Raw genomic sequence first — 17,109 nt, forward strand, 5'->3', positions numbered from 1 at the left:
GGGTGGGCTCTGAAGGGGGGCCTTGGCTGTGTGGTTGGGGCTTCAGTCTTGCATGCCAGCTCACAGCTGTCTACACTGTGTGACCGACTCACGTGGCTGACCTCCCTCTCTGGTTCATTTCAGTGGCGTCCTCTTCCTCAGGACTGCAGCCCCTGTCGCCACCACCTGTGGAGGATGTCAGCTCCGATGACTCAGATGACATTATCTTTTCACCATTTCTGCCCAGGAAGAAAAGCCCCTCCCCATTCTAGGACCCCAGTCATTGCCTCCTGGTGAGGTGGCTGTGGGGACAGGTTAGAGGACTCGCTAACTGAATTTGAGAAGATGACCTATCTTGCTAGGGAAAGAGCCCCGCCTCGGGAACACCTCAGCCATCGGTTTTCTTGTGTCTTGTGCCTATGCCTTTGAGGGACCCTGGTGGCTCTACGCTGCTCTCTGGGGAGGGCGGACAGCCGCCTCCCACTTCCATCTCTGGTTGCAGCCCATGTGTTTCCAGTGCCCACCCCAAACCAGGTCAGCAGGGAGTCCTGCCAAGACAAGAACTCTTGCAAAGTCTACCACCTGCCCTTGACCTTGGCACTGTCAGCTGCCACTGAGATGCAGCCTTCTTTGTCCTGTGCTGCCCAGTGCCTTACACGTCACCCAATCAAGTCTCCTGTCCCCACAGCAGAATGCAATCATATCACAGTCAGCAAGAAGCCTTGGACATCAGGGTCCCCAACCGAGCCCCTGCCCCATGGGCTCCTTGCTCCCCTTTCTCTTATCCCCACCACCTCTGTCCCCTGAGAGGATGAACTCTTGGAAGAGCAGCCAGCAGTGTCACCTGGAGTGGCACATTGTCACCTGGAGTGGCACAGCAGCTGTTGAGAGGCAGCGAGAGGACAGATCCACAGGTCACCCAGAGACAAGGCAGAGAGCAGGGCCAGGAGGCAGCCCACCATCCCCGAGGAGATAAGTCTCAGGGATGAACAGATTCCAATGTGAACCTGGGGACAGCCTTGTCACCTGGGTGTGCAGAGGCGTCTGCAGGCCACCAATGCCACCTTGAGATGTTGGCCCTTGTTGGCGAAATTAGCTGCTGTCAGTGGGTGAGAAAGAGGGGCTTTGGGCTTGGACAGTTTTAGGGGTGTCCAGGCTCCGTGTAGCCCAAGTCTCCCTTCCCTGTCAGAGTGCCTGTGGGACTGCTGCCAGTGGGCTCCATAGATCACTAGGGATGGCACTTCCTGGCCCCATAGGACTGGTTTTTGTCTCAGGAAAAAAACCTAATGCTAGAAGGTTCCTTCTTGGACTAGACCAATGGGAACACCAAGAGGTTTGCCCTTAGGACCATTTAGTCCTGGCATCCTCCACAAAACACCTGTGTGGTGCTGCACACAGCAGGCTGGGCGTGGGAACCTCAGGACAGGAGCTGGGCTTGGTGGCAGGAGGCCAGGAAGGAGGAGCCCAGCTTTGCCGGCTTGCCCCAGGGAGGGGAAGTGCCCCTAACACTGATGGGAGCAGGCACTGTGCCTAGCCCTTCTCTCCAGCAGGGGGACCCTGGCTGCCTCAGTCTTTAGGCACCGTGGCCTGTCTGCCAAGTTAGTTTCTTCCCCATGAACTGATGTGCTTGTATAAACACGGCAGTCAGCTGGAGCCCTCTAGATCTGTCTGCCTCTACCACAACTCGGGGTGTTAACTGTGATTGATGCCACCACTTGAAGTGTCAGACCTGCCCATTAAGGCACAAAAAGATGGTTACAGGTGGCCCTCGTGTGCCCGTACCTTCCCTGAGGCCAGCGTAGCTGGACAGTAGCCTTTTTATGGCTACTCTGTCCCCTCTTCTTTAATAGCAGCCATTTGTACATTGAGTGTTCTGAGAGTGAGCAGTCAGGAGTTCTGGCAGGGGATGTAGAATGGGTGTCTTCACCTCGGCTGCTCCCACCTCAGGAAAAGGGGCAGGGTCTGTACAGAGGCTGACCTGTGCACCCAGCCTGGCCAGCGGGCAGCGAGGTCAAGATCAGCCCCTGCACTTGAGTTTTCTGAGAACAGGAAACTATAAACCTCCTGCCCTTTGGTGCAGCAGCTAATCTATTAAAGGTAAACCCTGCCTTGGAGCTACCTCGGTAAATGACGGTGTCTCAAGCCTCTGTGTTTGGCTGGTGTTCTGTGTCCTGTGCTCCCCACCCAGGCCCCATTGCTACAGCAGACTGCCCCTGGCTGGTCTGAAACAGCACCTGGGTGGGGGGTAACCCATATGGGGCCTAGGGACAGTACTGAGAACTGCTGGCTTCTCCAGGAGTGAATGTAGGAACTGGGAGTCCAGCCAGTCAGTAGAGCTTTGAACCCCGCCTGATCTATAAGACAGACTCCATGTGCTTGGCTTGGTTTCCGAGGCACAAGTCCCCTAGCACCTGGCTGGCCAGCTAGGGCCATTGGCAAAGCCAAAACTGCGGAGACTGGGCGGGGTGAGCTGTAGGCCAATTGCCAGAGGCTGTGGGCCGGGCCAACCCTGCTGAGAGTATGATTGGTCCGGGACCCAGCCGGTTGTGGTCTGTGGACTCTTAAGTGGGGTCGTAAGAAGCAGTGAAATTATCCCTGGAGGGGACTAGGAGTGGAGACCTTTCCAGAAGGAAAGGACCTCAGACCTCAGCAATCAGAACCAACTGGGCTCAGGTGTGTGCCCTTATTTCCATGGCAACACCTCCACATCACCTTGAGCTTAAAAGAGCAGCTGTGAGACTTCTCTGGAGGCTGGTAGGTCTTCCAACTTTGGAAGAACCCATGCTTTCTTTGTGACCCACTCAAACTCTAACATGCAAAGTTAGAACATGACTCCACCCCGTGAACGGCAACCGACCTGCTGACCCTGCCCTGCTCCAGTCGACCCATGTGGAGATCTGGAAAGGTGAAGGTGCCGTTCACACCAAGAAGGTGCTGGCTAGAGGCCTTGGGGTCTCTGGAGAGTGTACAGGAAGCCAGCGGGGCTTGGGACACAGTGCTTGCAGGGACCCTCTCTGGGATGGTGTTCCTCTTACCCATGACTGGGGGAAGAGGATGCCTCCGGCTCAGAAGCCAGGAACAGACTGGGGTCACCGTCCTGAAGATGTCATCCCAGTGAAAAAGCAAGATCCAGGAAACACCACAGTCCTCTGTTGCCCTTGCTTCACCTCCACCCACCAGATACAGCTGAGAAGGAAGTGCAGAGAGGGGCTGGTACAAGCCAGACTCCCCCAAACCAGCCAACCAGGCAGCAGTGATCTGAGTGGATGGGGAGCAAACCTGGAGTGAGCAGAATCAGACTAGGGAGCTTTGTGTGGCGCTAGAGATGGACCCCAAGCCCTGGTGGGAGCTAGGCAGGTGCTCTGCCACTGAGCCACACCACCAGCCCCTGTAGTGCATTCTTGGTGTAGTGTCATCACGGGCATGCAGCATTGAAAGGGGATGTGGTCAGAAGCCACCCAGAGCACAGTCCCTCTAAACCTCCTGGTGACTGAGCAGAAATGGCCAGGTCCCCATGCCTGGTCTTTGTATAAAGTCCCGTAGTACAGTGGGAGCTTTTTGTGGGTCTGTTTCACTGCCGAGGAAGGACTGACTGAGCGACCCTGACTGCAGGTGCTGGCTGTATTGTCTGATAAATGTCTATTTTTGTCTCCCGACGAGGGGAGTGTGGACTGTGTGCCTTCAGTCTCGCAGACCCAGAACCCTCTCTGTGAAGAGACCAATCATTAGAAAAAGACAAGGTGACAGCAGAGTACATTCCTTTAAAGCTATAAATACCTTCCCGGGAAAGCACTCTAACCTTTGAGATCTAAATAAGAATTCCATTATAGCCCGGTCAAACTAATTGCAAACTCCTCCTTGGAGGGGAAAGCAGCATTGGCTCCCACGGCTCAGACACTCTGAGGACCAGAGACTCGGCAAACACAGCTCGTGTGGAGCCGGGCTGGCCATTTCTCTGTGCTCCCACCTCCTCAGGTTCCCAAGGGCCCGCATACACAGCCCCCACTCTGACTGACTGACCTGTCTGGTGCAGGTCCCAGCTGGGCAAGCACCTGTTAAAATGAGAGAAATTGCATCTAGAAGCTGGGAAATTTTCAAAATGGCCCAGAACAGTTGGGAGTGGATCCCTGGCCTTTTTGGTCTTTTTTTTTTTCTCTCTCTCTCTCCCTCTTTAAATGGGCCTCGCTGTGTAGCGCTGGCTGGCATGAGATTAAAGTCATACACCACCACACCCAGCTCAGAAAAATTGTAATTTAGGGCCAGCAAGATTGCTCAGTAGATAAGGGCACTCGATGCCACATCTGACACCCTGAGTTCAGTCTTCAGGCCCCACATAGGGGACTGAGAGCCAGATGCCACAAGTTGTCCTCTGGTGTCTGGATGCTGTCAGGTGCATATGTGGGTGCATATATACACATAACTGCAGTGAGGACGTTTACATTGTTGTGTGTATGTGCTTACTGTGTTTGTGTGGCTGTTCAGGGGTGTGTGTGTGTGTGTGTGTGGGGTGCGCCAGAGGTCAGTGTCCAGTGTCTTCAATTGCTCTCCATTTTTAAGATTAAAGTGTATAAGTGCTTTGCTTGCGTGTATGTCTAGGCAGAAGAAGATTACAGATAATTGTGAACCACCATGTGGGTGCTGGGAATTGAACCTGGGTCCTCTGTAAGAACAAGAAGTGCCCATAATTGCTGAGCCATCTCGCCAGCTCCCCTGGATCCTTTGAGACAGGGTCTTCACTGACCTGGACCTCTTTGATTCAGCCAGGCTGGCTAACAAACTCCAGGAATCAGCCTGTGTCTGTCTTCCCATGCTGGAGTTATGGATGTGTGCTGCCTCACATGCTGGCCGTCTGAGCTCAGGTCCTCATGCATGCATGGCACCGAGCCATCTCCCAGACCTTTTGTAAAGATATGTGTGTGTGTGTGTGTGTGTGTGTGTGTGTGTGTGTGTGTGTGTAGATTAGAGGAAAGCTTGCATGCAAGACACAGTTCTGTCCTGTGTGGGTACCATGGAATTGAACTCGGGTCATCGGGCTTGGCAGGCCTGGGTCAGGCAGTTTTAAATACACCATCCCCCAGGTCCCCAGGGAGCGCAGGGAGAATTTGAATCCCTTGTTCCTTTTGGCAGCGCTGTCAGGTTCGGAATGCGAATGAAGAGGATGGGAACAGGCGGCCTGTCTGCACGGGCACCCACTAATGGCCTTTGACTAGCATGTCCTCCCATGGGCTTCCTCAGGCTGGACCCAGTTACAGCTGGAAGGACAGCCCCATTAGACGGTGGTGCCTGCCTGAGGAGCCTGGAAGAGGTTTCCATGGTGCTGGGGCTCTCTCTGAATAAGGAGAAAGGGGTGCCCCTGAGCTACTCGTTAATTAAGCCCAGAACAGCCAGAATTCAAAGAACAGTCCAGTGTGTGCCAGGGCTCCTGGGGAGCCATTCATGGGACCCAGCCTGGGCCTTTCTTCCTCCCAGCCTCTCTCTTCCCAGGCCCGGCTTCTAAGAGATGAAAGAGTAGAGAGGCTGTGGCGTGGGCGGGGAGGGGCACGGCTGACATAATACATGAGAGGCTGCTCCATGCCAGTGCTGCCGTCCCCCCCTCCCCCGACAGATCTGCGACTTCCCTTGGACAGAGCTGGCCGATGAGCCAGGCCTGACCCACCTGAAGCCCTTCTGCCTCGTCGCTGACCTCCCTGCCTCCTGCATTGTCCTCCACCCCTCCCCTCAACTTCTTCCTCCATTCTAAATGAGTTGTTCTCAGGTTCTGTCCCCAACACCTGCCCCTCTGGATACCTGTGGGCCTTCGGCACATACAGTACTCCAATTCAGCTTGCCCTAGGCTCCAAGCCTGCTGCTGCTGATCCTGTGGGTAGCATCCCAGGCCACCTGGTGGTCCCCACCAGGATCTGAGGTCAGCCGTTTTCCTCACAGCTGTCAGGTCCTATGGGGCTACCCTCAACTGAGCTGCCACATTACCACCTATAGAGGAGACCCACACAGCTCTCCCCACAGGCTCCAGGGCAAGTGAGTTCCTGAAGAGGCTGTCCTGCCATGTGCATACAAAACATGCAACACACAGGCATGTGCAAATTGCAAACCTCCATGCGAATACATCCGTGCACATGGCACATGCAGCATTACAGACATGTATGTGGACAGATGGGCACATGGTCACAAAATCACAATGTACTTACAAGCATACACGCGCACAGATACATGCACAAAAATATAAACATGTACATACAAAAATACATGCAGGCTGAAGAGATGCCTCAGTAGGTTAAGTGAGGAGGACCTGAGTTCGAGTCCTAGAGTGTACATTAAAACAAAACACAATCCAACGATAGTGGCTTGCGCCTTTAATTCCAGCACTTGGAAGGCAAAGGGAAGCAGAGCTCTGTGATTTCAAGACCAGCCTCCCTGGTCTACTTAATTCCAGGCCAGCCAAGGCTACGTAGTGAGACCCTGTCTCAAAAACAACAAAAGGCTGCGTGGCACATGCTTGTCCTCCCAGTGCTGAAGAGGTAGAGACAGGCAGAACCTGGAGGCCAGCCTCACCCACCTGGCAACTCCAGGCTAGAGGACACCACACCTCAAAAAAAAAAAAAAAAAAGTGGGGCTGGAGAGATGGCTCAGAGGTTAAGAGCACTAACTGTTCTTCCAGAGGTCCTGAGTTCAATTCCCAGCAACCACATGGTGGCTCACAACCATCCGTAATGGGATCTGGTGCCCTCTTCTGGCCTGTAGTCATACATGTTGCATACATAATAAATAAATAAATCTTTAAAAAAAAAAAAGTGGATGTTGAAGTTGACCTCTGGCTGCTACATGCATGTGTATGTGCACACGTGCACACGGACACATACACACAGAAATATATTTGAGGTTCCTTTTTTAAAAACAAAGAAGACCACAGAAAAGTCAGATTGGTGGCCCATATACATAATCCCAGCACCTGGGAGGCTGAGGCAGAAGGATCAAGAATTACTGCCTGGCGTTTGAGAAAGAGTTTCCTTCAGGGATGTGGCCCCCGAGTAGGCTGACCTTGCTCCAATGGATGGCTTCACACCCGTGTTCACATGGGCGGATGGCTTCACACCTGGGTGCACATGGGTGGTGATAACGTGGTGGGTTAGAACAAAAGAGAGGAAGAGGGCATGAACCTGGGAGGGAAACCTGGTGAGGAGTTGGAAATGGGGGATGGAGGGTGAGTATGATCAGAATACATGCTGTATATGTATCACATTCTCAAACAATAAAAGTACAGTAAGGTCCAACCTGGGCTACATTGTTAGACACACACCACACCACTGCCCCCCAAAAGCAAGAAGCTCTGATTAGGGTATGGGAGCCCAGCTGCCAGCATGCCCAGCCTAAGGTTTGCCCGTGGAGGTGGCTGTGGCTTCTGCTCAGAACCCACAACATAACCGCTGGCTGCAAGTTTGCATGGCTCTTAAAGCCCGATACACAGTGAACTCCTGTCCTGGCAAGTAAGAGCCTCTGCCCCCAGACTGTGAGGAAGTCTGAGTAAAGTTCCACATTTACCTGCTGTTAGCTGACATGCTGACAGTCTGTAAGCACTGCTTCAGGTCCCTGCTCCCCTGCCTCTCCAAGATGCTGTGTGTACATGTGTGTGTGCGCGCATGGCGCGTGGGTGTGTATGTAGCAGCTAGCTAACTGCTGTATGCTCTGGGATACCTTGGAAGGGCCCAAGTAGGGCAGCTCCTCTTCATGAGGACTGGAGAGATGGCTCAGCGGCTAAGAGCACTGGCTGCTCTTCCAGAGGACCTAAGTTCAATTCCCAGCACCCACATGGTTGCTCTCAATAGTCTGTAGCTCCCATTGTTGCCCCCTGCAGGCACCAGGCATGCATGTAATGCACAGATATACATGCAGATGAAACACACATAAAAATTTAAAAAATTAAAAGTTGAAATAATTACTTTTGATATTTTCATATTATTACAGACATTGTCTTCATTTATATATGGGTACATGGAAGAAGGATGGCTGGGTGGTGGGTGGATAGATGTGTGGGGAGATGATGGATGGATGGAAGCATGTATGGATAGAGATGGAGAGGATAAATGAATGGATGTGTAGATGACAATAGATTGGGAAATGGATAGAAAGATGGATGGGTAGGTGGATGGGTGGGTGGATGGATGGATCATTTATGGACATATGGATAGAAGGATAGATGGATGGCTAACAGATTGGCTGATGGACAGGATAGATGGATGAATGGGTACATGTAGCGATGGACGGATAGGCCTGTGGTGGTGGATGCATGCATAGGTCGGTGGACGTTCTGATAGGGGAATAGATGGATAGATGGGTGACTAGACAATGGATGAATGAGTGGATGGAAGGAAAAAGAATGGAGTAGAGAGTAAGCAAATAAACACTTCACAAAAACAATTCCCCTGGAGTGTGAGTTACAGCTTGTACTATTTGAAAACAAAATATGGCATTTGAGTTTTCTTCAATCAAACCAAGGAAACGAGAAGTTGCGGGGACCCTCGGCTTTCTGCCCATACTGGTGTTCAGTCTGAGTGCTGAGCACTGCATTTATGTTCTAAGTCCCTCCGTGCACACCTTATGCCCAGCTTTCTCCTGGCCTCTGGATAGTGCTTTCCCTGTGTTATTTGTCTAACATTGCTAAGCAGTGTATCTCAGGTCTTCTGTCTTGTGTGTTATGCTTTCAGATTTGTGGTGTATGTGGGTCTCTTGTCCCCCAACCCCCCCCCCCCCCCCGCGCTTATCTGAACTTTATGACCCACTGCAGGCCTCCTCTGGGTACTTTCATTCTCCAGGAATGGGGGTGCAGGAGGAACATAGGACGGTATAGACATGTAGGTGGCAGACGGACACAATGGATATAGCACGGGCCCCAGGGTTCAGGTGGGAGGCCACGGCCATTGTGGGGAGTCCTTGCGTGTTCTGCGGGGGTGCTTGAATCAGGCCCTGAGAGATGTGAGGACAGAGAATGATGATGGAGTTCACTGTTTAGAAGGAAGAAATGGGGGGAGGGATAGTGTGAGTGCTGATCACCCCCCAGTGCCCACTGGAGCCCCTCACTGACGAAAGCTCAAGTGTCCTCCTAGGACTTCCCAGGGCAGGGACAGCTAGCCTGCCAGCTCAGATGGGTAGCGACCTGACCTCAAGGAGGTAGCCTCAGATGAGAGAGCTTTTTAAAATTAAATTTTAAAAAGAGAGAGAGCCGGGCGGTGGTGGCACACGCCTTTAATCCCAGCACTCGGGAGGCAGAGCCAGGCGGATCTCTGTGAGTTCGAGGCCAGCCTGGGCTACCAAGTGAGTTCCAGGAGAGGCGCAAAGCTACACAGAGAAACCCTGTCTCGAAAAAAAAAAAGAGAGAGAGAGAGAGAGAGAGAGAGAGAGAGAGAGAGAGAGAGATGGGCAATGGTGGAGCACTTCGGAAGGCAGAGGCAGGTGGATCTCTGTGGGTTCGAGGCCAGCCTGGGCTACCAAGTGAGTTCCAGGAAAGGCGCAAAGCTACACAGAGAAACCCTGTCTCGAAAAACCAAAAAAAAAAAAAAAAAAAAAAAAAAAAGAGAGAGAGAGAGAATCTCATGATGTACCCCTGTCTGGCCTGCATCTCAGTATGTAGATCAGGCTAGCCTTAAGATTCCCCCATCTCTGCCTCCTGGGTACTGGGATTAAAGGCATGCACCACAATGCCCAGCTTCACTTGGAAGAATTTTCTATGTGTCTCTCTTCTGTGATTTCTTCCAGAGCCACGGGTTGCAGGCTTCTCCAGCACCTGGAGGAAAAGATAGTGACAAGATATAAAGAGGCTGGAGCGGGACCGCAGAGCTGCACCTGCACTCTGGCTGTTTGCACAGGCTTCCTGGAGCCAACTCACTAGCTGGGGTTTGTGTTGAACGTCTGCTCCTCCCAAATGCTGGGATGACAGGCATGCATCAACATGCCTGCTTTGGGTTACTAGTGCTGTGATGGAACACCAGGACACAAAAGCAACCTGGGGAGGAAAGGGTTTATTTCACTCACAGTTCCTATAACAGTTCATCATCAAAAGCAGTGAGGGCAGACACTCAAGCAGGGCAGGAACCTGGAGGCAGGAGCTGGAGGGCAGGATGCAGAGGCCACGGAGGGGTGCTGCTTACAAGCTTGCTCCTCACGGCTTGCTCAACCTGCTTTCTTATAGAACCCAGGACCACCAGTCCGGGGATGACCCCACCCACAATGGGCTGGGCCCTCCTACATCACTAATTAAGAAAATGCCCTACAGCCAGATTTTATGAAGACATTTTTCTCAGTTGAGGTTCCCTCCTTTCAGATAACTCTGGCTTGTGTCAAGTTGACATAAAATTAGCCAGCACGGTGCCCAACTTCACCCTAGACATCTGAAGGAGAGCCTAGACTTCAAAGCTAGCTAGCTGTGGGAGAAAGCATCCACAAACAAAAGTCCACTTGGGGATGCCCCTGATCAGCATGGCCATAGTAGGTGAATTAAGTGAGTCTCAGTTTCCCTGTCTGTAAATTAGGAAGCATACCCTGGTATGTCTCTGGGTGTCTTTGAGCTAGCGGCTGGGGCTACCTGTGCTACCAGCACAGTTCTGTCAGAGGGAGACCCACACGTGTTCTAGAAACATACACACCTGGCCTCACAATATACTCATCACTGCCTGCTCTTCCTGGGGGAGAGGCTGGCTGTGGAACTTTGGACTTGGTCACAAGGCCCTGCAAGGTCAAAGAAAGGCCATCAAGGGAGGGACAGAGAAAGGGGATGTAGCATGGCCTTCACTGCCCCGTGCTCTGGGGACCTTGACCCCGACCTTGAAAGAGGCTCTTCCTTTTTCTGAGTCCTGGCATTAACCCATGAGGCCGAGGAAGCCTCATGATCTGGAAGCTGCTCCCTCGCCAGGGCTGACGCAGGGTGTACAGACAAGAACCCCTGGGGGTGGGTGCCACTAAGGGATGTAAAGCCAAAGGCCTGCAAATGATCAGTAAAGGGCCCTACCTCCTTCCCCACAATTCATTCTAAGATGAGCAAGAATGCTACCCTCAAAGAGGCTTTCAGAACCTTCCTGCCTCCCCATTATACTGTGCAGGAAGGAGAAGGGCCTTACTTGGGGTTGTGTTCCACAGCCAGCCTGGAAGCTACTATTTTTTCCCCCATTTTTCTGTGTATCCTTGGCTGCCCTGGAACTCACTCTGTAGATCAGGCTGACCTCAAACTCAGAGATCCGCCTGCTCTGCTTCCCAAGTGTACTTCCCAGCCTGGAAGGTATTTTTGTTTGTTTGTTTTTCGAGACAAGGTTTCTCAGTGTAGTTTTGGAGCCTGTCCTGGATCTCGCTCTGTAGACCAGGCTGGCCTCGAACTCACAGAGATCTGCCTGCCTCTGCCTCCTGAGTGCTGGGATTAAAAGTGTGGGCCACTGCCACCCAACTACCTGGAAGGTACTTTTAATTCAAGTTCCTGGGTCCCCCATCTCTGTCTTGGGGGGGGCACCCTTTAGGTTCAAAGCCACAAAGTCAGACAAACCTCCCCCCCCCCCCCTGCACACAGGGGCAGCTTAAGTGTCCTGGCTGCTTTGTTTTGTATTTTTGGGTGGGGGGAAGGTCAGGTAGAGTCCAGGGTCCCTGGAACCCACTCTTTGGCCAAGCTGACTTATCGAAAAGTCCCCAGAACCTCTTACTTCTCCTAGACTCACAGAGGGTGAGGATCCATTCTCCAAGATACTGACCCTGGGAGAGAGCCAGGCCTGGGAGAATCCTCACCACAAAAGAACCCCAGCTTACCAAGACAGGAGGAAAGCATATTCCTGTCTTCCCTTCCTCCCTCCCTTCGTGTGTGTGTGTGTGTGTGTGTGTGTGTGTGTGTGTGTGTGTGTGGCTGGCTGACGGGCTATTTCTATTTTTTTGTTTTGTTTGTTTTTTCGAGACAGGGTTTCTCTGTGTAGCTTTGCGCCTTTCCTGGATCTCGCTCTGTAGACCAGGCTGGCCTCGAACTCACAAAGATCTGCCTAGCTCTGCCTCCCAAGTGCTGGGATTAAAGGCGTGTGCCACCACCGCCCGGCTTGTGTGTGTGTGTGTCTGTGTTTGTGTCTGTTTGTATGTGTATGTCTGTGTGTGTGTCTGTTTGCGTCTGTATGTATGTGTCTGTGTGTATGTGTATATGTCTGTGTGTGTGTGTGTTTGTGTGTGTGTGTGTCTGTATGTATGTGTATATGTGTGTGTCTGTGTATGTGTGTGTCTGTATGTATATATGTGTGTGTCTGTGTATGTATATGTGTATGTATGTATATATATGTGTGTGTCTGTGTATGTATATATGTGTGTCTGTGGGTGTATGTGTATATGCCTGTATGTATAGGTCTGTATGTATATATGTGTATATGTATCTGTGTGTATCTGTATGTATATATTGTGTTTGTGTGTGTGTGTATGCATATATGTAGATGTGTAGAAATGGTAATTGAAATCAGGGCCTTGCACATTCTAGGCAGGTGCTCTACCACTGAGCCATGCCCAGCCCCTCACTGGGGGGGGTCTAGATAAGTGCTCTACCACTGAGTTACATTGTTAGCCCTCTTTTCCATTTTTTTATTTAAGATAGGCTCTCACTAGGTTGCCTACATTGGCTTTGAGCTTATTCGAAAGTCCAGGCATCCCTTGAACAAAGCTGTGATCTCCTCCCCCAGCCTCCCGAGTAGCTGTGACGACAGTCTGTGCCACCCGGGCCAGCACCAGCTTTGTCTGTGTCATATCTGTTCTTGGTTTGGGGACGTTTCAATGACTCCACAGGCCTCTGAAGACAGTGTTGTCTGACTGGCATCTCTCCCAAACTCCAGAGACACCAGGCCACATTGCCAGACTAGAAAGAAATGTCCCTGTGGCTTTCCTGTGGTCAGGATGCATCTGCCAGGTGTTTCACCAGCCACATGTCAGCAGGCACAGGGCGAGTCTGGGCCTCCAGCCCTCTCCTCTCCCTGCTCGTGCTGTCTACGGAAACTGGGAACCTCGCTGGACGGGGGCCAAACACAGGGAATTCCATTGTTCTGGCTGAGGCCCCAGCATCTGGGGCCTGGGCCCAGGCTGGACATGTGCAACTGGGTCCTGGCTTTCTCCCAGTGGCTGCAGGTCTTGGGACAACCTTGTAGGAGCCTTAGCCCAACCACCTCCCTTCCTAGGGGGACAGCCCCTGGAGGACTCCTGACCTCAGTCCTAGGTCCTTTGTTTCAAATGTTCCTGCCAGGTGTGCCCAGGAGCTCAGCCTTCAGTGTTAGCACCACACAGACTTGCTTTCTTTTTCCCAAGACAGGGTTTCTCTGTCCTGGAACTCACTATGTAGACTAGGCTGGCCTTGAACTCAGAGATCCACCTGCCTCTGCCTCCCAAGTGCTGAGACTAAAGGCCTGCGCCACCATGCCCTGCTCACATAGGCTTTCTTATTCCTGATTTAAGAAAATTTGTGAGTGTGCTATTTGTCCATGTGTACATTTGTGTGCCAGCACACTCACCCTATGGAGGCCAGAGGTTGACAACATGTATCTTCCGCTATGATTTTCCGCCTTATTTTTGAGGTGGAGCTCACCAATTGGCTAGATTGGCTGGATAGCACGTCCCCGAGATTGCCCATCTCCCACCTCCAACACTGGCAGATACGTATCACTATGCCTGGCTTTGATGTGAGTGTTAATGGATTTGAACTCAAGTCTTCATGCTCGTACAGCGAGTGCTTTACCCACTGAGCGACCTTCCCAGCCCCTCATGCCCGTCTTTGGCTCACAAACCCAACTTTAGTCAAGTGAAGGAAGAGAAAGAGAGAGAAAAGGAAGGAGGAAGGGAGGAATGGTTGGTGGCCTGAAGCTGAACCATGGTGGTTCCTTGACTAACTGGTGATTCTCTGCGTTTCCTGGACAATGGTGAGATCTGGGTCTCAGTTTCTCTTCCTGTAGAGTGGGCAAAAGTCCAGCCTCCAGACAGTTGTTCGGGATGAACAGGAAACAGTGCTAGCCAAAGTGGGCAGGCTGGAGGGCCTTCCTTCCTGCCCTGTGCCCATAGTCACTCCTTGGCATTCTCTCCTTTAACTCTCGTTCTCCCGGGAGACGGGCTGCCAATTTCACAAGGTCCCTCTCTCCAGCCACTCTGAGCAACTTAGGATGGGGCCTCAGCTCCGCCAGGGGAGGTGCTGCCTGTCCTGGGCCACACTGTGTATTAGGGAACCTTTTCTCTATTACATTTAAATTTTTTTACTCTGTGCACTGTGCACACATGGAGGTCAGGGGAACAATTTGTGGGGTCTCTCCTGGACCATGTGGAATCCAGGGATCGAACTCAGGTCATCAAACTTGGCCGCAAGCACCTTTACCTGCAGAACCTACCCTCCATGTTTTCTCCACTTTAGACAGCCCTTGTAACCTTTCCTTCAAGGACTCCCTCAGGAAAGGATTTCACTGACCAAACACACTACTAATTAATCAAAATTAGCACATTTCCTGTCTCCCCCCCTCCCACCTTTTAGATAAGGTCTTAGAACTTAGCCCAGGTTGACTTCAAATTTGCAATATAGCCCTGGCTTTAAACTTGTGATCAGGTGGGCATTGGTGGCACATGCCTTTAATCTTAGCACCTGGGAGGTGCTAAGTGGATCTCTGTGATCTCTGTGAGTTCAAGGCCAGCCTGGTCTACAAGAGTGAGACAGAGAAACCTTGTCTCAAAAAAAATCCAAAACAAACAAACAAACAAAAACAACAACAACATACAATCATCTTCCCATGTGTGTATCTCCACACTTGGCTTTTACACACATCTTTTGGGGAACGCAATTTGTCCATCATTATGAGTTCCCTTATATAACGTCAGGCTTTGTGGCCTTATCAGAGGAATATATCCAATTTGCTGAAGCTTCTGGAAATGGGGCAGGGAACTTCTAAACCTCATACCTACATGTATAAGCTCCAGCAGCACCACTGCCATCATCACTATTGTTGGGACCAAACAAAGATACAGGGGCTGTCCGTGGAAGACGCTGTAACAGGGGCCAGAAACTGTCCCAGCCCATCACGATCCCCGATGTTACTGTTCATCTTTGGAACTGCAGAATCCTGATGGCAGTGGGGGAGGGGACAGGGCAGGTCCACATTGTACAGGAGAGTCAGGGTAACAGCCTAGCCAGGTCCACTGGGGTGGGTATCTTACCTGATGTCTTAGGGTTTCTATTATTGTGACAAAACGTTGTGACCAAAAAGCAAGTTGGGGAGGACAGGGTTTATCCGGCTTACACTTCAGCATCGCTGTTCATTAATGAAGGAAGTCTGGACAGGCACTCAAACAGGGCAGGATCCCGGAAGCAGGAGCTGATGCAGAGGCCATGGAGGGGAGCTGCTTACTGGCTTGCTTCCCATGGCTTGCTCAGCCTACCTTCTTATAGAATCCAGGACCAGCAGCCCAGGGATGGCACTACTGATCACTAAATGAGAAAATGCCTTACAGCTGGATCTCAGGGATGCATTTTCTCAGCTCAGGCTCCTTCCTCTGATGACTCTACAGCTTGTGTCAAGTTGACACACAAAGCCACCCAATACACCTGCTGTACCGACTCCAGACAGCCTTCATGGGACACCAGGGAGAAGAGCACAGAGGGCCACGTGGCCTTTGTCTTGGGAGGCTTGGGGGCTATTCGTTGTGTTTTGGTCTTGGAGTAAGAAGCCTAAGCCAGACTCCAGGCTTTATGGACCTTCAGGGATGGAGAACTTCTCTTCTATTGCTCCAGGCTGTTTTCCAGTTGAGTGGCTTCCCCCGGTCACCCATCCCCCGGTCACCCAAAGCACAGAAACCTACAGCTCTGGAAAGGCCTCTGCCCTTGGGCCATAGTGCAAGAAAGCAGATGCCTCAGGCAGTTGGATGAACTGAAATACAGGTCTGTCAGGAAGCCACTGGCCAGCCGGTCAGGAGGGGGCCTACCTGGCAGATGGAGAAGCAGCTGACGTGTGCCCAGTTTCTAAGAACACAAAGGGTCTTGCAATAAGGCCCCAGGGTTGTGAGGGGACAGAGCCACGAGGATATGCAGGCTAACCCTGGGAGGAGAGCGCGAACACCGGAGGGGCACAGAGCCACGCAGCTACCGTGTCCCCTCCATGCCCTTTCTTTTCTTTTTTTTTTTTTTTTTTTAGTTTTTTGAGACAAGGTTTCTCTGCGTAGTTTTGGTGCCTGTCCTGGATCTCGCTCTGTAGACCAGGCTGGCCTCGAACTCACACAGATCCACCTGGCTCTGCCTCTCGAGTGCTGGAATTAAAGGCGTGCGCCACCACCTGACTCCATACCCTTTCTATAGGCTGTGTCTTGACAGAGGGGGACAGGAAACTTTCTGTCATAGGTCTTTAAAATGATGCAACCCTGTGGGGTGTGGTGGTTCTGGCCTGTTATCCCACTACCTGGAAGGCAGTAACAAGAGGATTATAAGTTCAAGGCTAGCTTGGTCAACTTACTGAGATCCTGTCTCAATATAAAAAGTATAACGGGGCTGGAGAGATGGCTCAGAGGTTAAGAGCACTGCTTGTTCTTGCAAAGGTCCTGAGTTCAATTCCCAGCAACCACATGGTGGCTCACAACCATCTGTAATGAGACCTGGTGCCCTCTTCTGGCCTGCAGGCGTACTTGCAGACAGAACACTGTATACATAATAAATAAATAAATCTTTAAAAAAAAAAAAAAAAAAGTATAACGGGACAGGGAATGTAGGCCTGTGGTAGTGTTTGCCTCGCATGCCTAAGGCCCTGGGTTCAGTAACTAAAAATAAAGCAGGCCTTCCCACAGGAAGGGCAGGTGGGTGTTCAATCTATCTGCCCATCATCGCCTTATACACGTCTTTGTGGCTTATGCGTCAGGCTGAGCACTTTACACTCGTTTTATCTCCACAATGCCTTTTCTCAGATTACTACACTGAGGCCGAGAGGCTAAGTCATTCGACCAAGATCACACAGCTGCAGCTCCCGAATGCAGATCATGCCCCTCCTACAGACAGATCACTGAGTCCCTGGCAGGTTCCTGCGAGGAAACGTATAAAGATCGAAACCAGCGAGCAAACGCATGGGACGGAGAGCAAGCTACACGTGAGATGCAGGTTCCAGCCTCCACGGTCTACAG

At 51.6% G+C, this 17,109-nt stretch overlaps 1 protein-coding gene across 3 annotated transcripts in view; it reads left to right on the forward strand.

The window, feature by feature from the left end:
- Positions 1 to 370, forward strand: part of Iqce (IQ motif containing E) — a 43,499-nt gene extending 43,129 nt beyond the window's left edge. For all 3 annotated transcript variants that reach the window (XM_059249815.1, XM_059249813.1, XM_059249814.1), the window contains one exon: positions 124 to 370. In XM_059249815.1, the coding sequence (XP_059105798.1) occupies positions 124 to 251 (128 nt within the window). In that variant the 3' untranslated portion in view covers positions 252 to 370. The remainder of the gene's footprint in view (positions 1 to 123) is intronic.
- The last annotated feature ends 16,739 nt before the right edge of the window (positions 371 to 17,109 follow it).

The sequence above is a fragment of the Peromyscus eremicus genome, chromosome 23 (genome assembly GCF_949786415.1).
Source record: "Peromyscus eremicus chromosome 23, PerEre_H2_v1, whole genome shotgun sequence".
NCBI classification, from domain to species: Eukaryota; Metazoa; Chordata; class Mammalia; order Rodentia; family Cricetidae; genus Peromyscus; species Peromyscus eremicus.